General features: G+C 46.1%; 1 protein-coding gene across 1 annotated transcript in view; it reads right to left on the bottom strand.

Moving 5' to 3' along the window:
* Positions 1-13,161: 13,161 nt before the first annotated feature.
* PLCL1 (phospholipase C like 1 (inactive)) overlaps positions 13,162-25,235 on the bottom strand; it is a 189,684-nt gene continuing 177,610 nt past the window's right edge. Inside the window, exon 6 of the mRNA XM_027898479.1 lies at positions 13,162-15,101. Coding sequence (XP_027754280.1) covers positions 14,919-15,101 — 183 coding nt within the window. The 3' untranslated portion in view covers positions 13,162-14,918. The remainder of the gene's footprint in view (positions 15,102-25,235) is intronic.

Here is a 25,235-nt window from a genome sequence, read left to right as displayed (position 1 = left end):
CAAACTCAGCTTTAGGCTTCAAAGGGCCGAGTCAGTGCCTTCTCCACAGGCAGTGCTTCCTCTTTTGAAGGACAGAGGCAGATTTTACAAAGTTGCAGCAAAATTTTCTTAGGGTTCTGACTGACTGGTAAAATTACCCTGCTAGTGGCTGCTTGGCAGGAAAACAAACACTAAAAGTGGGCTGTTTTCCATCCCTTCAGATCTTTTAACATTTTAGCAGTGGTGTCAGTAGGGAACAGGAAATCTCAGAAGTACTGAAAATAAAACCGCTCTAACTCCCTTATCGCAATACACAACTCTGAGTCATCAGCATAGTTGGCCCTCAGCTCAGAGTTTTCCCATTAAAATAAGCCCACTGAAGCCAGCTGGGATCAGAAGGTCTTTGTCCTGCATCTAATTTACCCTGTCAAAGCATCTCTTCCATCTGAGTTTCTGCAGGGAGGACAGTCATCTCTATGTGATTCCACCTTTAGTCAAATCCCTTGTGCCCTACTGAAGGTGAAAAAGATAATATTTTCTGTAACATCCAATGATTAAGTGGTACTGCACATCAGGAGTACCACTTAGTTCATAATCTCCCTCCTTTATTCTAATTTAGTTGGAAGCAGGACAGATTTTATTCTGCAGTTCTTGAGAAACTGTTAAAATACGCTCTCATTCCTGAAATTTGAAAAGTTCTCTGCTGTTCTGTTCATTTTTGCCATATGAAGACACAACATTTCCTCTAAATGTGATCACAGGAGGAAAATACAGACTCTTCAATACCTCTGTCTGCATCTGATCAAATCTAGGCTCTGAGTTCAGAGTGGTCATGTTGCTATTTCTACTGCACTTCAAAAGAGCAAAGCCTCTCTTTTGTCAGAAATTCTTCTTGGGAAAGTGGAAAGCAAAATTAGTATCTTGCACACTGCATTCCCAGCAGCCAAGCTTTTGAACAGTGTAAAGTCTAAGTTTTCTGAAGAGTTCGACTGCTCAAATTACTTCTATTAATAATTTGTCAGAAGGATGCAGGATAAGCTTCTGGAAGGCATATTGATCATTTTGAACCAACGCACAAGATAATAGCTCTGGAACAGATGCACAAAGCTGCCAAGTAAAAGTCATCCTTTCAGATAATCATATTCATGAGGTCAGCAGAGGACAGTAACTCTCAGCACTTTGCTTAGTTTCCACATGATCTCTTCTCCCTGGGGTGTGAGATTAGATTGCGAGAAAAACCAGTTATCTCTCATCTCCCAGCACTGAATCTCTCAGTACTGCTACTGAGTCAGCTACAGACCGCAGCAACCTGAAGTCATGGCCAGGGCACAGAGGGAGGGAAATGAAAGGACTGACCCTGGTGAAGTTCTTCACACTTCTTTGCCTCTCTCCTGCCCAGCCCACCCAGGCGAGCAGGGGTTCATAAGCACTGGCACTCTCACTGCTCTGGCCATGGCACCCGAGGAGACCAGGGTCCCTAACAGCCTGAAGGTAGAAGGTGGACTAAGATTTAGGGGCTGGGAGAGCTGGGAAGAGCCAGTGGGATCTTTGGGTCCAGTCATGCCATAGGACTGTACACTGCTCAGACTGACTTACTGAAGAGCCTGAAGTCCAATATAATGGCTCAGCCATCCATCCCACGACAGGGCTATGCAGCTCGTCAGTCTGCAGGACAGCCTGCTCACGTGGCAGGGAGCAGGGAAGGCTGGCACATTTGGGATGCTGCAGCTGGCTCAGCCAAAGGGGCAGAAGCACCTTGCGAAGAACGAGAGAAAAGCAGAGGTAGAGATAAGGTGGTTATCTCTATGGCAACTGCGAGGAATTAGCACCATGCTCACGGGGGAGAAGGGAAGAAAGAGAGAGGGAAGAGTAAAATCCAGAAGGCACAGTTAAGAAAATGCTTAGCAGGGAGAAATCCACAACAAAGGGGCAAATGGAGTAGGAGAGGAGCAGCACAGTCCACTGTTCCTGAAGGGGGAAGCCAAGGGCTCACAGTTGGTGTTCAAGGAGGAGACTTTTGAGTTCCCAGCACGGGGGCAGCCCCACCAGCCTCCCCATCCACATCCTACAGGACATAGTCTGCTGCAGACAGGTATGGCTCTCTGGCAGGCCAGCTAAAGTTCCCCATCATCTTCTAGCAGGCACCAAAAAATGTGTGAGAATCAGGTAACCACACAGGTCTTTGAGACTCAGATGCCAGCAGTGCTGGTTTCATACGTAATGTGCATACGTAATTTAAACTCTGAAATAGTAATTTTACTCACACCACAAATGAATATTAGCCTCAGATAAAGATGTCAAATGAGAGATGAATAAATTATATTCCCTTAAATCCATCTGAAACAATGCAAAATAAATACTGAAAAAATTAGCAGGCAGGGGATCATACCAAAGCTGTACAATTCGTTTCATGTTTGCACCAGTGTACAATGAAAAGGTAGTTTCAAAGTAGTTGCATTTGTTTAGCTTTCCCTCATCCAGGAAGGCTCCACCCATACAATCTGGAAGTCAAGGTGGAAAATTCACTCTTTGTTTCCCACACAGTCACAGCACAAAAAGACAAGAAGCTACTCTCCACAAAATGAAAACATACTGTGCTTGCTCCAGGCCTCCAAGAGATCCCTGTCCCTTGTCATCCCCCCTGTTTTAGTCAGCAGTCATTCACATGCCCTAATGATTCAAGAGAAAGACGGGAAACCAATCCTAAGGACTTCTCTTTACATAGGTCATAGAAAGAGCTCATTTTAGAACCTTACCTGTGTAGGCAGTATGGATTCTCCAGCTTGCCTGAGTTTCAGTAACAATGACAGAGTGGTTTGTACCACTGAACTGTGATTCAGAAGAAAACATAGAAAACATAAGTGAAGAAGCCTTACCAAGGAGAGGGATTAACAGCCCCTACCAAGCTGGGGGGGCATTCACTTAGCACAGAATATCTCTGAGCTGCTCATGCAAACAGAGGACAGGCTGCCAGATCAACAGCTGTACAAAACCTAGAACCTCCAGGCTGAACAATGTCCTTCCCCACGAAATCTAAAGTGAGGCTTCCCAGGCTTAGGTGCCTCTATGGTATTCCCCAAAAGCAAGAAAAGCTTTTGCCCAGAGGTGATGGAAAACACCAAGGTTCAGCTGACATAGGTGTGGGAGATAGTGCCCTCACCTTGGTGCCAGGGGAGATGGAGGGGCTGAGGTGGTCACATCCCTTGACATCACCATAGGCTGACTCAGGTCCCACAGCTGTGCCTTTGCTGCTGCAACCTCCTCAGCAGTTGCTTTTCTGCAAGAGAGAGTTGCTACCCTTCGATGAGGGACAGGCTTAGGCAGGGTCTTCTCAGCTCCTCCACAGGCTGGGAACAGGGAGGGTGGTGGGTGGTGTCCTGAGAGCCCTGACAGCCAGCCAGCACCTCTGTCCTCCTCTCTTCCTTTTGGCAAATCTAGAGTGATGAAAGCACAGCACCACATTGATTGCTGGAAGTACACTGTGCAATAATCTGCTGCACTCACACTGCCATCCAATTTATCAGTGCACCAGCTGATTTACCAGTGGGAGATTGACATTGTCTGCACCCTGGGGATGAGCTGTGAAAGGAACCACTGCCATACAGCTCAGCCAAAGCACGAGGGATTATAATGACAAAACACAGTCTCTCTCACAGACTGGGATTTCTTTATTTTGGTTAACTGCCCTGTTCTCTCACCTTGCTTCCAGTTTTCAATTGCTGAGCAGCAGCCATGCAGTAACCCACTGGGAGCTGCCCTGAAACCATGGGTAATTCACCAGCTCAGCACTTGTCAAACAAGAAATTTCATCACCATTAACTAAAGGCCTGAATTAAAAGGAAATCTGTTAAACTGCATCAAATGCTGTTGGGGATACTCACATTCATAACTTTAGCCTTAATTATGTTGATCTTAATTAACTTTCAAATCTAGGCTATTTTAGCTGTCCGCGTATATTTAATGCCCTTCAACCACTGTGAAACTGAATTCAGGTTTCTCCTTGGAATACGAACAGACAACCAAGTTCCAGCACACCAGCTGAGTTACAGTCATTGTGCTCACACTGTAACCCTTCTCAAACGTGACACCTGACATGTAAAGACAAATATCTCTCCATGAGGTTTAAACGAAGGCTTTGCCTCAGGGCTGCTGCGGGGTGGGAGTACCTGCAGCATTGGCTCAGCTCTTGGGAATAACAGAATTTGATCAAGCCCACAGGGTGAACAGAGAAATGGCCCCAGTAAATACCTATGGGAGGAAATGACGTGTATGCTGTGTGCAAAGTGACAGTCCACATGGCATCAGGCTTCGGTTCATGTCCTCCCCTGGGAAAGGGAACACGATCCCAAAGGCCATTTGCAGGGCTCCCACAGGCTCACTCATGCGACCACACACGTGCAGCCCAGCTCACAGCACACCACTGCCAGTGCAGAGCCCTTTGTAAGGATGTCCTACCCACGGTGGGAAAGTGCTTCAGCTGCAGGAAGCCTTGGGTCTTCTGTGCTCTCCTTCAGCACAAAACTCTCACCACCACTGTAGTACCTGGGTAGTTTCACCGAAGCAAGGCGCAGTCCTCAGTCCACACAACATATGCTGACTTGCAGCTGGTGCTCATCCTATGCAGACCAGGGTTTCCATGTAGAATAATCTCAGGAGAAAAAGTAGCTGTGATCTTGTGTCCTAAATGATGGGCTCAGATACCATTAAAGGAAGGGACCAGGAGAATTCTGTAACTGAAGCATTTTATGCAAATCTCCATATGAGCATCAGTATAGCACAAGAGAAGGTATCTTTGTGGTTTCCTCTGAGAGGGCAATATAGGTTCCCTTAAATATTGGAAGTGGTTTAGGTGCTGGAAACGTGACAAGTGAAACTCCTGAACTCTCTCCTATAACCTGTGGTTTTTTTCCTTCTTACAAGAAGATTCACTGACCTGAAAGAAGGATTACTAACTGCAAGACATTAGATGTAGGCTACCAGGCAGAAATCCTTACTAATCTTATGCTTGATTAAACTCTGCTTTCAGAAATTTCTGTTCGATCACTTACAAAGCAATCTCCATTCGAAAGACAGACTGATGTCATTAGTTTATCCTTCATCACATATCTCTCATCTTTCTTAAAGAAAAGCTTAACCCCCAGATAAAAGTTTGTCTTGGACTTAGCGGTTCACAGAGGGCAGGGCTGATTGGGGAAGGCAAGGGCTGCACTGAGTTTCTGGAGAGAAGTTTGGTTCCCTGCTCTGCCACAGACCTCATGTCCCCAGTAGCCAAACTCTGCACTTTCTGTCTTCATATCCCTCGTGTGTCTGGGGGTCACACTGCCTCACCTGATGGAAGCAGAAAGCAGAGACATTGCAGGTTGCACTAGTGCTAAAATAATGACAGTCCCAGCCACAGGAGTCCAGAAGTCCTATGGAAGCTCTTCCAGGGAAAGAGGACAAAACTCTCTATTCCTTGAATGGGCATTACAAAAATGGTGCTTCTATGGTCTATTTCACTGTCACCTGGCACAAACCACTCAGCAGGGACCTTACAGGACTGAGGTGCCTCTTCCAAGAGAAAGACATTCACTTGCCAAAACACAGCATGAGATCAGAGGCTGCACACCCTCCCCTTGCAGCCTTCCTGTGCCCGTGCATCGTCCCACACTGCTGAGCAGGGCACCTGTCAGGCCCCACTGCCCCACTCTGTCCATGCTCAAGGGAGGAGGCAGAGGCATGGCAGGAGGCAGAGGCATGGCTGTGCTTCACACCGAGTCTCCCTGGCAGACATAATCACACAGGCAACGGCCCTTAATCCCTGTCTGACGTCTCAGCCACTCTGGATGCTGTTAGAGGCAATTTTCTGTCCAGCTGCCTGTTTTAATGGGATGTACAGTTAAACAGATTCAGCCTTTCAGCTTCACTCTGCAGAGCCTTCACTCTCCAGCTGCCGCTGCTCCTGTCCCAGGGAATTAGAGTGCTCTCGGTGTTTCTCTTTTGCAGGCAGACACATTGCTCAGAAAAGCAGCTCTTGCCAAGAAAAGTGTATAATCTAGAAAGCCACCTGCTCAGCTTTTGTTCTTTGAACTCCCTACAATCAATTTGCCTTTCCCAGGAGAAGGTGCAACTGTTTTCAGTGAAGCAGGAAATAGAGGATTCATGATGTGCAATAAGAGCATAGCCAGTCCCAGGGAAAAGGTTAATTTGCCTCACTGAGGGGGCTGAAACCTGGTATGTGGGAACAGCAGAGTCACCCTGGGATCCCCAGAGATTACCTTCCAAATCTCATGAAACTGTCTTTGTGCCTGCTTCAGTATCTTGCAGATTGTCATGTTCCCATCAGGCCAGGTTGCAATCTTAGTACCATACAAAAATGATGTGGCACTTTACCTTCCCGACAGGTCTCCTTGTGACTTTGCTCCTGCTGGAAATGCAGCACTGCTCAGGGCATTTGCTATGAAGGATTCTCCCAGCTGGTCACTGTGTGGCAGGGCCACAGTCCACTTCAGGGTCCAATGCCTGCAGCACTGAGCACAAGGTCTGCGGGGCTGGAAGCCACCCATTTACCCTGTCCTTTGGTTTTGCAGATGTGAGGGTTCAATCATTTATTACCACAAAACTGTTCTTCACAAACAGCAGCTGCATCTACCCCTATCTCTTTGTGGGGTAACCTGAACCCCACAACCCTGCCACCTGCTTTCTTGGATTTTCTTGGTCAAGAAACACAAAAAATGACCACAGAGATACATCACTTGGCCCTGTACAAGTGCACACCTTGTGGTAAGCTGTCACAGCTAGCTGTCTTTTACGCAGATAAAAGTTTGGGTTTTCTACTATAAATTCTTATAAGATATGGCTTGGAATAGGCACTCCTAGGATAAAAGTATTCTCCTAAAATGCACAGCTAAAAGAAGTGGGACAAATGGCTGCCTAAAAACACCTATTTTGGCACTGACAATAGAGAGGGTTTAGCTGCCCAGGAAAGCCTGCCTTTCACAACAAGGCCAGCAGCTCCGTGCACAGAGCTGCTGCTGCAGGCAGTGCCCAGCACCAGCGTTCCCAGGAGAACCCCTGCTCTCCCCATTAGGCTGAGGTGCTGCTGATTGTGCAGTTTCTCCAAGCCAGAGCCCCTTGGCCCCCTCCTAGGGAGCTCACAGGGATGCACTTAGTCCCTCTGTAGCTCTGAGCCTCTCCAGAATATGGCTCAGAGCATTATTTGTGTCCTGCTTGCCTTCTAGAAAAAAAGGCAGGTCTTACAGCTACCTGCTCCCTTGGGAACTAAGGACACACAAGCTGTTTTTTCCTTGCTGGATAGCTGGGATCCAGAGGCCACAAGATGTAACACTACCCCATAAAGATTTGTCATCAGGCCTAAGGCTTTTTCCCATGCACATCATTAATAAATACTATTCAGTCAATTTTCATATTCAATTCACATAAACAATGAGAGAAATCAAAACTGGTGCCATTCTGTCTTCATTAATGCTGCCATCTGAACTCCACATCAGAGACTTTCATCTGTCCTTAATTTTGATGCCTGGTAGAAACATTTTTCCTGTGGATATTTGTGTTCATTTGATGATAATTATGACCTTTAAGCATTAACACACACACACAGAAAACAACCCTGGCAAAAGCTGCTGTGCACAAAGAGAGTGTGACAGACCACGGTGCCAGTTTCCACATAACATATCTCCTCAAGGCCTGGGGGGGACAATCCCAAATGAATTACAGCTACTGGTTTATTGCAATCACCTTGTTATGAAATATGAAGTTAGAATCAATAACCAAAAATATTTTAAAAATTATCTTCTGTGGAACTGACACAACCCGGCACAAGCAGAAACACTGTACTCAGCAGAACTATTGGATGCCACTAATTCTCTGCTCTCATTGTAGCTCCTCTGACACATCCCATGATGGGACAACAATGCTGACATAAAAGCCACAATGTTTCCAGAGCACCCCATGATGGGGCAATGAGAAATGCAAATATCAAATGGCAAACAACTGAGTTACAAATCTATGGGTGGGTTCCCATTGCTCAGCAAGGAGGTCAACTGTGCCAACAGACAGTGCCCAGCTCTCTGACAAACAGCTCAGGGTAAAACACTGGCTGGCAGATGGAGCAGCACTGAAAGACACAAAGGCTGCTCCTGGAGAGCTCTCCCTGGTCAGCCCTGCTGGGCCACCCCAGGGGCTGAGCTCTGCAAGCAATCTTGGCCCAGGGAAAAGCTTTCCTTTGTCAAATGGTTGACCTGGCACAGGTCTGAAACACCAGAGGAGAGCAAACAGTGGGAGAGCAACAGTGGGAGTTTTCACTCACAGATACACCTGGGACTGCTGATTCCCCCAGTCTGGTGGATTGCAGGGGGTCACTCACACACGTCTTGCCTCCACTCAGACCTAAATACCACAGCAGATTTTCCAGAAACACAGGATCGGCTTTTGTTTGCTGTATGGGCCATGTGCCTTGCAGCAAGTGCCAGCCAACCTCAAACACAGTTTGAAAATCTCATGAAGTTGGTATTTTTTGTTTACTCTGATGACAATTCAACTCTTCACTCAGTCACTTCTGAGATGTGCTGGCTGATCTGACAAGGGGGTACCCTACACGTCATCACCTGCCTGTTGCTGTACACCTCTAGACTGTTTTCTTGGCCAGTGCATCAAATACCTCGGAATAACTCTGTTTCCAAAACACAATCTAATGGCAGTCCTGACACAGTGTTGCCACCCTCCCCTCAGGAGCTGGGGCTGTTTGCCTTGGCATGACAGAGGGAAGCTGGGACGGGTCTCAGCAGGAATCAAGAGAGCAGTTTGTGTGGGTGCCCAGCTACTTACAGACAAAATACCAGCAAAATGTAGTCACAGCACCAGCAGGTGCAATTGCAGTTGGACTTTAGTGGGAGCTGAGCCCACTCACGCTGCGGTTCATCTGAGCCTCCCAAAAATGGCCTCACCAGGCAGTCCCTGAGGGAACAGCCCCACAGAGAGCTCAGCCAGCCCTGGGCAGTCCCACACATCCAGAGAAGGGTCCCTGCGGCCCTGGCAAACGAGCAAAGCACAGTTGAGTCAAGGCTGGTGAATCCTGAAGGCAAAGTACACCAACACCAGCAAGAACGGACTTGCCAAGATCAGTATGCTCTTAAATGCTTCATTTCTGTCCCTCCAGCACACTCATTTCCCACCTTGGGAGAACCCAGCTATGAAGCGCAGCACCAACCGATCCTTGGCCTCTTTGCTTCGTGCAGGAGGAGCAGCAGCACCGCTCGCCCTCTCCCCTGCCCGTGGCACACCAACACTGCAACTGCACTTCGCTGCCAGCTCCCTTCTCCATCCATCAGCATCATAAATAATCATAGCAGCGCCTGCTGTCTGAATCATAAGTTGCATCTCGTTTTTAATTGCGTTATGTGTAGCTGGTCCACCAGACCCTATCTGAGGAAGCATACAAATAATTCATCTGTATCCTCCATTCTCCCCACACGTGCTTCCAAACAAGCCAGGTTAATACTAGTCTTTGCCTGTTAAGCTCATCTCCGTCCTGTATACCTAGTATCTTATTTTCAGCTGCCATCCAAAATTAATGTTTCAACTGGCATATTCAACCTTCTCCAATGTTCTAAACTCATGATCAAATACTCCTCAGAGACTGAGATGAACTACAGACAATCAGGTTGGGTCAAAAAAATATGCTTAATTTGTCTAACAAAAAATATGCTTAATTTTGTCTAACAAAAAATAACACATGATACACTGTAGCTAGCAGAAATAGGTACAGTGCTCGCAGTGGCACATTATGTCATTGAAGCACAGCAGTTTTGTGATCCTGCATGCCAGAGTCATGAGATGATTTAGTGAGATGCCACTTAAACCTGCAGCCAGAATGGCACTGAACAGCATTCCTACCACCAGGCCACAGTGACTGATTGCATCCAGTGCCATCAGTGCTGTGAACCCACCCAGCTCCAGGAGCACTCCCATGGTGGGAATGCCACTGGGTCCAGGGGCTGTGGCCACAGAGTCTCCCATCCCCTGGGGGTTTCTGTCACAACCTCAGTAACCCATGGGTCAGGGACGGAACCAATTGCCATGGCCATGCACCTCCAGCCCTCACTGAGATCTGTGCAAACTTCTGCTAATGGAAACCAACCCCACCCATTACCAAACTGCTTCTTGCCCAAACAGCCCTTCACTGCCACTGGAGGGAGGTTGCTGGCTCCTCCTGGGGCCTCTCTGCCAGTGCTTGCCCATACAGAGCCCCACACCCAACTTCCCTCCCCAAACACAACATCCCGACATGCCACTTACTCTCCATGCTCACTTTTGGCCTCAAGTATCATGTGTGCTTCCCAATCCTACTATATTCACATCTTCATATATGAATGATTCTCTGCTGTGCAGCCTATCAGGGAGAAAAGTACATTGCCAGTAATTCAAACTTGCCTTTGGAACATTCATTCTTCTTCCAATTCCCAGAGTAGGGTGGTGTGGACTGTGCAGAGCAAACAGCTGTCAAACATAAGACTGTCTCCTGCTCATGTGTTGTCTGCCAAGAATTTAATTTCTGCACATTTTCTTGAAATTACTCCATGAATATTTTCTGCAAAACCAATTTATTCATAAACTGTTTCAAATAATCAAAAAAAGCAGAACATTCTCATTTAAAATATGACCTTTTTCACTGGGGGCATGCTCACGCAATACTCTCTGTTGCAGAGGAACAGCTGGTGAGACAGCACTTGCATCACATTTCTGGCCTGGTCAGTCACATCTTGGGTACTGAACTCACACAGTCCTCAACCATATTTTAAAAAGGAAACACTTTTATCAGGAACTTGCTATGGAAAGCAAATGCAAGACTGCTCAGCCTGAGTCTGTGCAAAGGCGGCCTGACAGGACCGTGCCAGAATAGTCTCAAACAGCACACCTGGGAAACACATCCCAGCAATACTCACCAGCCTCCTGGGGAAACATACTGCCTTGTGCTTGGTGTGGCAATTTGGAGACAATTTTACTGGTACAAAATAAGGGGAACCATTAGATTTTCATGCCTGCCCAGGGAGAGGAGAGGGACTGACAATGGAGGGCGTTTGGGTGCCTGCTATTTGCTCCATTCCCAAGTGCACATTCACTGTGCCCAGATGTTTTCATCGTTCACAATCACCTTTCCCCTGCTAAGCAGTTCACTTTACAAGAAGCAAGCCTCAGATTTATTGAATGTGTACACCATCCACTGCCGCTGTGATAGGAACCAGGGCCACCACATTCAGCCCCACAGCAAGTGGTAGAGACAAGAAGACACTGTTCCTGTGACCCCCTCACCTTTTTTTTATCTGAAGCTTCATGAGCTAGTCCCTGCATGAGGCTGCTGCCTATCCCTGTAGGAGTGGAATGGAGGCCAAGGAGGTTACGACCTAATATTTTAGTCTGAACAGATAGATGGAAGAGATGTATTATTATACAGGAACGCTCTCTGTGCATGCAATTATCTGATAACAATCTATTTTTGGAGATGAACCTCTCAAGGACGAACAAAACCCTTACCTTGTTTCCACTGGGAAGCTCCATTATCCCTTTAAGAACAGGGAACTAAATGCATGAAAAATTATACAGAAAGCAGCAGAACAGCATTGTGCTGTAACTCATGCTGAGCTCAGGAGAGGGAGGGGAAAGGGGTCAAGTCCAGCTGGTCATGCCAGCACTTGAAATTTGGTAAAAACTATCCCTGCTGATTTAAGGCTAATCGGGTCTGTGAACAGTTGGAATAATTCATCCTCTTCCCATGCCTCATGGCTGGCTGCCTTCCTGTAGGTACATAAGAAGCAAAATCCAAGTGAAACCTTTCTCTCATGAGCCCCAGTGCCTGACTGACAGGTAGAGGTCACACTGCAGCCTTGTGCCACAGAGAAGGTGCTGCCAGGGCCACCCTGAGCCACCCACCCCATTCTTGCCTGGGAAATCTGCAGGAGCTTAAACACCCTTGAGATGTAGGACTCAGCGGCAAAGAGAACCCAGGTAGATTCACCCCTCTGGCAGACACCTCCCCACACCAGTCCCTGCGAGCTTCTCTGATTTCTAATTGTCAAAGAACACGGTAACAATTGCAAATACCTGTAACACTTTCCCAACATCACTTCCATAGAAGTGAAATAGATAATATTCACATGGGACACCAGGCAAACTGTACCTGCACAGGGCCCAGAGAAGGCTGTTGTTCCACTGCAGGAAGCCAGGCATATCATGGAACACCTCCCCAGAAGGTGAGGCAGTCAGTCCCCCAGTGTGTGTTTGTTGCTGATGCTGGATGTGATTTTGCCACGCGTTCTCCTTCAAGGCTGAATTTTTATTATGCCGACAGCCACTTTATCATTCATTTCCACTCCTAGTGACTTCAAAGGGGCTCAGAGGAAGGTGAGATGAGCTTCTGCTGCCAGCCCCTCTCTTGATGCAGGAGGGAGAATGGAGCTGCTCGAGCTGCGGGGTTCTGGATGCCCGCACCAGGAGTGGTCTCAGCTGCTTGGGGCAATCCAGGCTGCCTAAAATTCCTACTCCCTGTATTTTGCACAGAAGACATGACCTTGGCACAGGCCATCACATGAATGCTAAACATGTCATGAAAGGGGTGTGTGTGTGTGCATGCTATGATATTTCCATCCAACCATTTCTGGTTCTGCTTATGCTTCTAGAGTGAGAGCTATGTTGTACCCTCTTTCCATGTGAGCACATAAAAAAAGCCCTTCTCTATTTAATTTTATGTTCATTTGTTCACAACATCAGAGAAGGCAGGAGAAGTAGAAAGTATTTTGCCAGCAGTTCCTGTACAGACATTAGGATAGAGTGTTAGATTGAGAAAATCAAGTTATTTTTAGGTTTAAATGAAGCACCAAGAAGCAGCCACCTCTCTGTTCCGAGAGATGATTTCCAAAGGCTGACCCTTTGCAACTGGTGTTGCTGGGTTAACAGTTTCCATCCTCCCTAACTGAAAATATTGAAGGCCAAGTGGTGTTTTTATATAAATAAAACCCACGATGAAATCTAGAAGGTAACCCAAGAGGGCAGAATGTGAATGTGCACACTTATACCATTGATCTGGCTTTATGCCTTGCCTGAAACACAAAAGACACTTCCCCAGACCTCAGTGAAGTCTGAATATACACTCATAATGGAGAAATAAACAGAGGATTTAGGGCTGGATCTGAACAAGTATGGCAAATTTTACTGAAATGGTATTTAAGGCATCTGAATCATAACCTTTGCAATAACACAGTTCCTGTTAGAGCAAGACCTTCTCTCAAGCAACTTACCCACTCTAACCCACCTTTATCCAGAATCACTGTTTACCTTCTATGTTAAATCACTGTAAAAACATGGGTCAAAGTTGTTTTATAGCTTTACTCTCTCAGTAATGTGCAACATGAACATAATAGTGTTATTAAGAAGTCAAAAATAACTTAACACAATAGCTATATAAGATTTTCCAATGATCAAACTTTCAGCAATTACTTTTTGTTAAGATCAGAAAATTAGCATATTTGTTAATCAAATTAATTTAAAAAGTAGCTTTTAAAAATAAAAGCAATGCTTTAAATAAATATAGTCTTTTTTTATAACCATAAAATACTTAGTCCTGTTAAAGGTAACACAAACAACTACACTCAAGCACAGTACTTAAATGATTGAAATGAATGTTGTGAGCACACATGAGCCGGACACAGGGAGGGATGAGGATGCATTGCTTCGTGACATTCTCTGTCTCCTTTCTGCAGTGGCACCAAGAGGCAGCCAAGTCTCAGAACTACCCTAAACCTACGACACGAGTCAGGATATTTGCAACTGCTGCACAAAAACGCTGGTACCCTGCTTTTCCCCAAGCTATTTCTCCACACTACATCTGTAGCAGCTCTCCAGCCCTGCTTTAAATTTCTAGCCCAGCATGATTCTCAACCACAAAAACATAAGGCCAGATCCTGCTTGCTTCATCCAACTGACTTCAACATCCAGGCAGAAGGCAGCAAGCAAGGTCTGACCTCTCACACCTCTTGCACTAAAGCTCACATTTTGTGAAATCTGGAAAACTTTCCTTCCAATATTGGCACCACTGGGTGTTTCAGAATGGTCTGAAGCTCACTTTCAGAGTTCATGACCACCAAAGGGTGTTCACAGCTCTCCTCATAACTACAGGGCTGACTAGCTATGTTCATTACTACTTCAGTTAATGCCTATCAGCAAAGACTGCAACTGTCCTGCAGATCTACCAGATGGCAATGTTTTGCTGGAATGAAATAAATCAGCTAGTTCTTACATTAGTATGTGCTCTCTGGGTGTACCCTGAAGAGCAGTTTGCTAAAATTCAGCAGAAGATACACCTCAAATCTACTGATAATCTACCTAGCAACTCTGACCATTTGATACCACATTTACTTGGTTGTAGTTGTTCATTTAAAAATGGCCTTCAGGGTCTGCAGCAAACCACCGGTTTTGTCCTCACAGAAACAGCTGTCAGTGATATTTGTTGCATTCTGTTTGTTTGTTTGAACAGCACAACAGTAATGTAACCTATAAGTTAAATGATAAAAAGCTGGAGAGCAAAATAAAGCCCAGAACTGATACAAGTGCTCTCAATTTGTTTTGATCTTCAGAATGAACAGGCCTATTCAAAGATTACAAAGGAATAAATTAGCAAATGGCTAATGCAATGCATGAAAGGGCGTCTACAGGATTTGCATGTGCGCGCACACACACGCACTTGCACACAGACAGCTTGGCTTCATTAGAAATCTCACTACCGGAGCTTAACTGGGATAAATTAACTGCATTAAAATACTGACACTGTGAGGATTTTAACACTATCACACCCTGTAGAGGGCACTCCCGTGTGAATTTTTAAATGCTTTAAAAAAATAGTTTAGAGTTATTGAAATCTGTGACAAATGCGACAGCTCTGCCTCCCCTCACAGTCTCCCATTCTCATCTCCAGTATCCTTCTCCTGTATCGCCTCCAGGCTCCGCTTTGACTTGGGATCCGCGTGCCCACTTCCAGTTTTGCTCAGTCCACACGACAGGCACGCCAGCTGGATCTGCTTCATGTTCTCCAGGGCTTCGTTCTTGGCGTTCTTCAGGAGATCTCCTTGGCCCTGAGGATGCACAGACAGACATGCAGGAGAGAGTCAGGCATTGCACACATCACTTGGGGCCACAAGCGGCAGTACTGCTCTCCTTGTCTCTGGGGCATATTGCTCAGTGCCATGGAATAGGTCCCAGCTCCCATCCCAAATCCACTCTGCTCTCCATGAACAAGACTGAAGCTCCTTCTGCAGCCTGGCACCAGCTCAGCGAGGAAGGCAGCAGTCAGCACACTGGACAGACACCAGACTCCCACCACGTCCAGGTCACCATCCCTTGGGAGGTAATTTGGGTCTGCACTGAAGGAGGCTGTGGGGGAAGGCATTTCCTCTTCCACAGTCAAGAGCAAGGACCTGCCAGGAACAGGGCAGAGATGGCACATGGTACCCCTCTCCCCACGCCACTTCTCTGTCCTTGCTCCCTGGCATCAGATCCCACATGGCAATGGCTGTGCGTCCCCAGCCAAGGAGCCCCTGCGAGCTGTGAGACCCTGGTAACCCAACCCTCCTTGCACCCAGATTTGCTACCCAGCCTTGAGCCCTCCTGCAGCAGAGGCAGGCCAAGATGCACGCCTGAGTGAAACACATCACCCTGTAGCGCTACAGGGAATGCATATGAACCACTTTATTTGGGACTTTAGAGCAGGTGAATGGGAATGAGACTTCTTGAGCAAAGGGCTGCTTCTGTATCTTCTCAGGGCATGTAAAGGTGAGGTGACTAAAAGGATGTCAATCCAATTTGCAACAATCAGGAAAAATGTGTTACATGAAATTTGTATTAAGGAGGTGGTGTTCAGAAATGCCAAAATGAATATTTATGCAGCATTGATATCTCAAGTGCCGTGAAGCGACAAGATCCTGGTGCTACAGGACACAAATAAATAAAAGCCAAGACATGCATCTGGTCATTAAAATTCAGTATCACTAAGAACTTGAGCTCCTCTTCTCCTAATGTCACCCAAAGTAGTGCTCAAAGCACAGCACCCACTGCATCTGGTTACACGCATATTCAGAAGGAATACCTCTGTTGGCTGAAACAGCACATTCACATCCCTGCAACCCAATCTGCCCTCCTGTGGACCACAGGCACTTCCACGGGTCTCAGAGGAGACAACAGATAGTGTAGCAAGACCTGGGACTTGATGGAGGGGCGAGTGATCACTGCCCCTCCTTTGGTTTTCAAAACAAACCAGATGTGTTGGATGAGTCACAACATGACACCCTCCGTCAGTGGAAACATCTCTCCACTCTCCCTTTCCCTGGAGCTAAGAGGAAGGATTTATCCCACACCGATGAGCACAGTTCCCTTTTCGCCAGCGCCTGGCACTGGACTCACAGCGCCTGAGCCCCTGCAAACAATGTTCACAACAAAGAAACAATGGTGGCTTGCAAGTCTGCGGCCCTGGTAAACACCACGTGGGAAACCACGTCATCCAGGGACAGCAGCCTGTGCCTGAGAACGTGATTGCCTCATCTCCTGGTGTCATGAATTCATCCCTGCTGAACGATGCAAATCACTATCCAGATGCTGGGAATACAGCTCAGTGTGAGAATAACAAAGAGCACTGGGACCACGCGAGCGGCTCTCTGCTATGTGGTGTGAAGCCCTTTTTGAAAGGGATTTGTATCTCGGCAGCATGACAGTTATGGGAATACACAGACAAATAGCTTTGGATCCAGTGAGAAGGCAGGGCTTGAAAAAACCAAAACAAGAATAAATTATGCAGCAGATATTTCACATAGCTGTGATCTTGCTTTTAGGTCAGAGGTTTTACTTATGGTTAAGGGCAGCAGGCAGGAATTCAAGAGCCCCACCGCTGCCCCAAGCACCCAGCCCACCCCACTTTAGTCTCCCTCCCCGTCTGCAAATGCCACAGGGATAGTGCCAGTGCTGTAGTGACGGGGACAACACTGCCACATAAGCAAAGTACATATCACTAATGACATCATGATGTTACAAAAAAGGGTGTATCTCCTCAATACGTCTTCAATCTGTCCGAACCGCACAAATGCAGTTTTAAGTAGTTTGGTTTTAGGATTAAATAACCCTGGCTGCAGTGGGGTGGCTGCTTTTTTCTATCGTGCACACAGGACCGAAGACACCAAAGGCTGCACCAACCAGCTGACAAAATTAGTGTGACGATGCTTCGTAGCCTTAACTTCTCCAAGTCAAAACCTGGTGCTACGTATTCATGCCCAAAAACAGAAAAATCCCTCTAGTGCAAGAAGCAACTCAAAATAGTTGTCATTACAGCACCAAGAGCAACTAAGTCCAAAACATGGGACAGCCTCTGCCACTTTCTTCACATCTCTTCCTTCTCGGGGCGAGGGCAAAGCATGGAAATCTTTCTGGGGTGGCCCACAAACTGCGTGTTTTTCCAGGGAATGAGACACTCATTTGAAGGGAGCTATTTGGGATTCAATACACCGCTTGGAGGGTGACAGCCTGAATCTGTTCTGCCAAGACTCACATCTGAAGTCCCCAGAAGCCAAGGGACTTCACACCCTATGTGAAAGTGCTGAGCCACCCGCTCTCCCTTATGCACATTCTTATTTCAGATTTGAGTAACCAGGCAATTCAGATTACAGATTTTGTCTGAGGCAACGCACAACATGTCTTCAGGTTTTGGGAAGAAACACACTCCTCCTGAGCATACTTCCAATATTTTGAAGACATTCTTATTTTATAGTGGTCTAAACACAGAAATGGTCTTATCAAAACAGTGCGATTCCATTCATGTGCAGTTCAATGGATTTATGCCTTAGTCTCCCTGTGTTTTTTATTTTTAAACAGCTGCTTCATTTGAGTAAGCTGAAGGAGCAAAAGCGATTTTGAATCATCTGTCATGAGAAAATTAATGACAAACCAGCCCCCCTCTGACAGAGCTGTCATAATTCTAGAGACACCATTTAAAAAAAAAAAAATCTGTGGGCATGCTCTGTTTGAAAAGCCATCTGTTTGCTTTGAAAAACTGGCTGTGAGCATAATCCACTTAAGAAAAATGTCAGCAAAATTGTGTCAACACCTTAACGAACTAAATACTGGACAGAAGCTAGAGTAAACTTTACAACTATGATTGCATTGAAAAACCTTCAAAAAACAGTCCTTATGATCATCTCTGTGCACAGCACCATCCTTCCTGCCCTTAGAAAGTATCTTACTTTCAGACAAAGAGAGATTGTGACATTCCACTTTGGCATCTATGCATCTATCTCCCTTCTGCTATTGGTATCGTCAGCCTTTCTGAAAATAAATAGTTGTGAGAAAGTTTAAACTCAGCATTTGGCACGACAGTGAATTAAGCCAGAAGAGGTTAATCAAGTGAAAAACTGACCAAGCTCTAGACAGACACTGGCAATGACCACAGATGGGACAAATTCCTTATGTTGCTGGTTCAGTTGGCGTTTTTTTCCCCAATCAAATACCTAAGTTTTTGAGTCAAGATGGCAGCTCTATATCCAACAGCAACCCACTCCAGGGCTGGGGAAACGAAAGGTGGGTTGAATTAGGTTAGTGGCACCATTTTGTATTCAGCTTCACAATATTATTTCTTTTGTATACGTTGCATGTATACTTCTACATAACTATAAATACACGAGCATAGGTAGGTGCATTAATAATTAATATTTCCATTCCTATGCTTTCTAGGAAACACCTCACAACATGCAGGTCATGACACACTGCTAGTTGGGGACCCGGCTGTGGCTCAGGCAGGACCTGCAGCCCCTGTGTTGGCAGGTGCCCACACCACATCAGGGGCTGCAGGAGGACCCTGAAGGCCACCCCTCAGCCCATGTAGAAGTGAACTGTACTGACAGGTTGCCCTAAACGAGCACTTTGCTTTACTGCAGGCGAAGTAGAAAATCCCGCTTGAGCACCAGGGCCTTCCTGGCGTTCAAAACTGGCCGTGTTTCCAAGGAGGCTGAAACAGCGGCTGTAAAAGCCATTTTGTAATCTGCTGCTTGCTAAAGCAGACGGTTACTTATCTCCTGGGCAGACACGTTCTCTGACAACACATTACGGGAGCTTTCCTCTCCAGTCCTCAAGGGCTGAGTAAATACAAATAAATAAACAGAGGTCTTAACACTCATCCCCCGTCACGCTCATGATATTACTGCTGGTTTTTACCTTTTTCTCAAAGAATCAAGCTCTTACGTTATTATTTAATCACAAAGTAAAATCTCCAGAGGCTGCCAGCGGACACCAGTGGTTGGCTGAAAAAGCCAGACACAGTCACATAAAACAGCCGCAAGTGTTTCAGAGGCAACATGGGTACGGTAACAGCACTGAGAGTCTGTGCCAAGGGACTCAGCCAAAATGCTGGAGAACTGCTGTAATTTTGGGATATTCTGCGTGGAGGCAGCATTCACTGCAAAGGGTGCATTTTCAAAGTATCATAGTGGGACTTTAATTGTGTTCATTATTAATGAGAAGGCACACAATTAAATGATCACACATGGCTCTGAAAATGTAATCGCGGGGAGGAAAGCATTAATGAAATGATTAGGCTGCTATGTTAAACTTGTTACAAAAAGCAGGTATTTTTCCATGCCTTCTTCAAAGTTAAATGTGGGAACAATTGATATGAATTTGATTATGATACATTCACATTTCAGAACAGACTACTCAACAAACATACCGAGTGTTGCTGTATCAAAGCAGACTTTAAAACCCCACCCTTTTCATTACTACTGCATATAGTTTGTCAAGAGCTTTGCTTTATTGTCTGTGACAGATATCACAATGCACACGTTGGCATGAAAAATTACTGTGCACAAAGAGTAGACTCAAAACATATAATCACTTCTTGCACACTGAAAAAACCTTTGCATAGCAGAAATTCACTTCCTGTGAGAAAAATAAAAGGTCACAAATATAAAAAATGGCACTTAAATGGCATTCCTTGTGCTACTAGTGTATCATTTATGGTCTGGGTTTTGGGCATAGCTTCCCACTTACCCATTCTGAACTAAATACAAGAGCTTGTTTCTACCTGGCTGAAACCAGCAACAACTTTGACACTGAGTAAATCAGGCAATCCAACCAAGCGCTTGCTGGGGCCTGAATCATGTTTTGCAATGTCTGCTAGTAATTTCAGACATCAAACTGAGCATCTCATTTTGGTCTATCAGCATGTAACTGACAGCCAGAGACCTTCTCTCCCATTTCCCAAACTAGGATCAAGCAAAAATGTGCAGGAAGGAAACACAGCTGAGAATCAATTATATCACATCAAGAACAGATTTGAGATGTTGAGATGAAAAAGAAAATATCCACCTAGGTGTAGTAGGTTGACCCTGGCTGGACTCCAGATACTAAAGCCACTTTCTCACTCCCCTCTGCAACTGGACAGAGGAGAGAAAATATAATTAAGGGTTCATGAGTTGAGATAAGGACTGGGAAAGGTCACTTACTGATCACTGCGATGGGCAAAACAGACTCAAAGTGGGGATATTAATTAAATTTATTACAAACAGAATCAGAGAAGGAGAATGAGAAGTAAAATAAAACTTAAAAACACCTTCCCCCTACAGCTCTCTCCTTCCAAGTTCCACCCCTTCTCCCAAAGCACTGCAGGGATATATGGAATGGGGGTTGCAGTCAGTTGTTGTTTCTGCTGATTCTCAAGGAGGAAGAGTCCTTCCTTGCTCCCATGGGATCCCTCCCATGGGAGACAGTCCTCGATGGACCTCTCCAGCATGAGTCCATCCCACAGGCAACAGTTCTTGCCAGACTGCTGCAACGTGGGTCATTTATCCACACGGTGCAGCTATTCAGGCACAGGCTTCTCCAGCGTGGGTCCCCCATAGGGCCACAAGTCCTACCAGGAAAACCTGCTCCATCATGGGGTCAGAGCCTCCTTCGGGCATCCACCCACTCCAGCACGGGCTCCTCTTTGGGCTGCAGGTGGGTCTCTGCACCCCAATGGTCCTCCATGGGCTGCAGGGGCACAGCTTCAGCACCTGGAGATCCTCCTTCTGCACTGACCTTGGTGTCTACTTTGTTGTTCACATGTTCTCACTCCACTCTTCTCTGGCTACAATTTTCACCTGCACAGTAACTTTTTTTCTCCCTCTTGAATATGTCATAACAGAGGCATTACTGCCATTCCTGATTGGCTCAGCCTTGGCCAGCGGCGGGTCCATCCTGGAACTGGCTGGCGTTGGCTCTATCAGACACCGGGGAAGCTTCTGGCAGCTTCTCACAGAAGCCACCCCTGTAGCCCCCCCCGCTACCAAAACCTGGCCACAGAAACCAAATACACCAGGGAAAGGCAGTCACCTTTATAGGAACTGCTAAATCTCCGTAAGCAAGAGCAGGAAGGAGTAACTCCTCTGGAATAGATTGTCGTGTGCAGCTTTGATACAAGATGAACATGAGTTTTTAGATGAGAGTTAAAGTGGAATCAAAGGTTGTGCCAAGCAACAAGGTCAGAAGCTTTAGGGCTGATAAGCTCAATGCATTGTAGCCAGCAGCTAGGACAACTAGGAAAGCAAGGATGAGGAAGATGACAGAGAGGAGGAGATGGATAGTTAACAGAATCAATCTCCCAGTCTTTTTTTTTCTAACCCAGATTATTCCTCACTTCATCCTTTCTCCATTTATTTCTTGAACCAGCCATATGGATGCCGGTTCCAGGCTTTCCTGCCTGTCTCTCACAGCACAGGGGCCTGAGTGGGTTCAGAGAGTAGAAAGAAACTCAAGCTCATTTTCCCAGGAAAAGCACCAGGAGCACAGAAACAGTCTTGACTGCACTGTGTATCCCAGCTGTTCTACTACTTACTCAGGTAAAAAAAATCCTGTTTGCACCCGATATTTGCACAACTCTTGAAAATGAAATCACATCTGCAAGCAACACTGGAGACCTTGCAGGCACTCCCTGCTTTGCCAAGACACACAGGCCCAAGGTGATACATCCCAGCCAGCACCTAACCTAAGGACAACTGCTGGGTGAAGAGCCAAGGGCAACCATCTCTGCAAATACCATTTACAAAGCACAGTCTCTTTCCCAGTGTAACCAGTTGTAAGAGCGAGAGAACACCTCCAGCGTTATTGCAGGGGACTGGGAAAATTCACATGGCGGCTCCAGAGCAACCTGGCCCAGTACAAAAGCATAAAAGTCTCTCAGCAGTTCAAACAAAAGCTGGCAGGGGGTCTGGATTATGGCCCTTCCACAGAACCCATTCAGCTGTATCTTGCCCTGTCCACCCAGCAGGTTCCAGTGTAGCAGCCCGGTCCTCTCTGAGGCACAGATCGCTGTAGATGTTTTAGATACCACAGCAAAGGGACAAAGAAGAAGTCAAGAAAAATTGATAAATACATTTTAATAAATAGAATAAATAAATAATGAGTGAAGTAAAGCAGAAATCAAACGGCCTTAACTTGTTAACACACAGACTTGCTAACACACAGATCCACTGGATCTGTGACTGCAGAGGGGTATTCTGACCCAGGGATGGAGCCTGATGCTAAAAGAGTAAATGTGGTATGTTAAGAACAATATCCACATCACCTGAAAACCAGTTTATCTGATTTTAACTACTTACATTTAAACTCCCGAACTAGACCATTCTGACCATTGTTCAATATTAGGCTGTCCCACACACACTCCAAAACTTTTAATCTGATTTTATTTGCCATTTGGGTCTCAACCCAGAAGGTCTGTATTGGAGAGGATGACTTAAAGGGATTGGGCAGAGGTGTTCTGCAGTAGCCTGGTCGGTTTTCTAAGGAGGCTGGATCATTGTACAGCCAAGCAGTCAACCCCAGAGCACAAGCCATGACATGAGCAGCTGGGAAGAGGGAATGCTGTCTGCCTCTGCTGATATGGCACTCCCCTGAAAAACACCTTTTCTCACCTTCTTTTCCAGCTATTGGAAAGGTGCAGTTAAAATCTAAATGTCTCTGCTGGATACCAAGAGACAGCCCCCACTGTACTACAGTGGGCAAGGGTCCACAGTTTTTGCAAAACTGCCAGCCCACAACTTATATATTCCCAAACCATGTGACACAGCCAAACACAGACCTTGAGGGCAGCCTGGGAGGCAGAAATGAACAAAACACTTCTTTCCTACAAGGAGAACCTCAAAAGAGAACAGCCATGCAATTAGCAAATACTTAGAAAAACTTCTGATTCTGGCTGTTGGCCTTGCCAGTATTTGTAGTTCTCTTACAGCATTTGCCTAGCAAGATAAAGGTGAAGGGCACACATGGCCAGCTAGCTCTCTGAAACAGTTGAGTGCCCTTCCAAACCCTCCTGGCCCCAGACCAAAGCCTGACAAGGAACTAACGTCAAGCATTTGCTAAAACACCAAAGTGGCAAAAGCACTCCTGCTATAGCCTTCCCTACTGATCATCAAACAGAGCTCTCCACTGAAATCCAGGGGCTCTTGCAAACCAATTGCACTGTATGGCTACTAATTTATTCCTTCAAGCAGGCGTTTTATGTATAAAAAGAGTGGGCTTTTATTTTCATTTTTTTTAAAAAAGCCTATGCTTCTCTCTCATCTGGGTATTTAAATTAAATTACGTTATATCAGGCTGTCAAAAGCAATGAATGTGAACATTGACTGTAACTGTGTTTCAGTAGGAATTTGCTTTCAGAAATAATGCCATTAATTTGATGTTAGCCATGTGCTGAGCTGTTCAGCTGCCTGTGTGTCTCTCAGGCACTCCATCTAGCAGACAGTTTGCAAGCACGGCCACAAATGTATGGACTCTCGCTGTCAACCCCCCCATGCTGGGAACCTGCCTTTTGTTCTGGTGATAGGTTTGAAATGAAAAGGTTGACTGGGAGCCCAGAAGTGCACAACTGATACTAAGAAAATCCCATTTCACTGGAGAAATTGGAGCACAATTTATTTTTGATATGTAGCCATGAGATGGAAATCAAAGCTGTATGTCCAGGCATTTATTTCTCAGTCCTCCCTTTGTCACAAAACCCACAGGTACCTGTACCAGCACCTGCTGGTAACTCCAGTAAAGTCCAGAGATCCCAGAAAAACAGAACAAGGGGAAGAAAACTGAGGCAGAAAGTGCACAGGGTTTTTTTGCATTTAATTTTTCTGAGTAAAAGGACCAGCTTCAGGAAAATAGATGTTTTGCAGCTAACAAAACACCCGTGCAAAGCAACCCCAAAGCAAAACATTTGGTTGGGAATAGCTGGCAGCCCCAGCTCCCTGGTGCCCTCTGTGCTGACGCACAGCTGCCCAGGCTGAAAGCACACAGTTAACATCAAAATCATGTCCTTCATCTCAGTGTTGACAACAAAATGTCCCTTAAGTTCCTTAGAACCTTGAAAAGTTTAGTGGCTGATTCTCTTTTGACTGAAGAAAACAGGCACCTGTGCTGGTTTGGGGCTTTTTTTTGGAGGGAGAGAGTGTTGCAGCAATTTTGCACAAACACAGCTAAAAAAAATACCTACAGCTGTGCTTAACACTAACTAAAAAATCAAATTGTGCCAGTCAGAGCACAGCATTTCTGGAAAGGTAACAGAGCACTCTCATGAAAAGCTCTTGCACACAGCCCCTTACGCTTCTCCTTTCTCAGTAACCCTGCGTCACAAGCACTACTGTCTTAGCAACTATATGGTTTGCAAATCCTCCTGCTGCAGTGGTGCTGGCCAACATCACCAGCTGACTGGGGCATGGGAAGCTGCAGAAGCCATGCAGGTTCCCTATTCCTATTGCTCCAGCAGGGGTATGACACCCCTCTGGTTTGGCTGCTCCCCTCCCTTCACGTAAGGTGCTGTGGGCAGTCAGTTTGTAACCTGTTCACAAGCCATAAACAACTTTATGCTGAAGCAGAAAGCTTTGAGCTGAGACCAAAACCTCCAAATCACATGAAAGGTTAAGTCACAAAAAGAAAAGAACCAAAACAAAACCGCTGTCTAAACTACAACAAACTGCTAGGAGGGAACAGGTGTTTAGAAGATCCCTAAGCAAACGCTCTGATCCACTTTATCCCCGTCATTCTGGTCCCCCACAGTCAGGCAGGTTTGCTGGTGAGACTGGGCAGTGAGCTCAGTAAAAGCAGAGCTGAGCCACCCTCTTTGCTTATGTTCCCCCAGCCAGTGGTTAAAGAGGCTTCTGTGGACACAGAGGCCATGGGCCTCACGTTCACAGGGCTCAATTCCCCTGGGAGAA

This window comes from Empidonax traillii, unplaced genomic scaffold (genome assembly GCF_003031625.1).
Source record: "Empidonax traillii isolate 1590-97213 ecotype Southwest subspecies unplaced genomic scaffold, ASM303162v1 scaffold599:size391633, whole genome shotgun sequence".
NCBI classification, from domain to species: domain Eukaryota; kingdom Metazoa; phylum Chordata; class Aves; order Passeriformes; family Tyrannidae; genus Empidonax; species Empidonax traillii.
The sequence above is the reverse complement of the archived record's forward strand: the minus strand, read 5'-3'. Positions and strand labels throughout refer to the sequence as shown.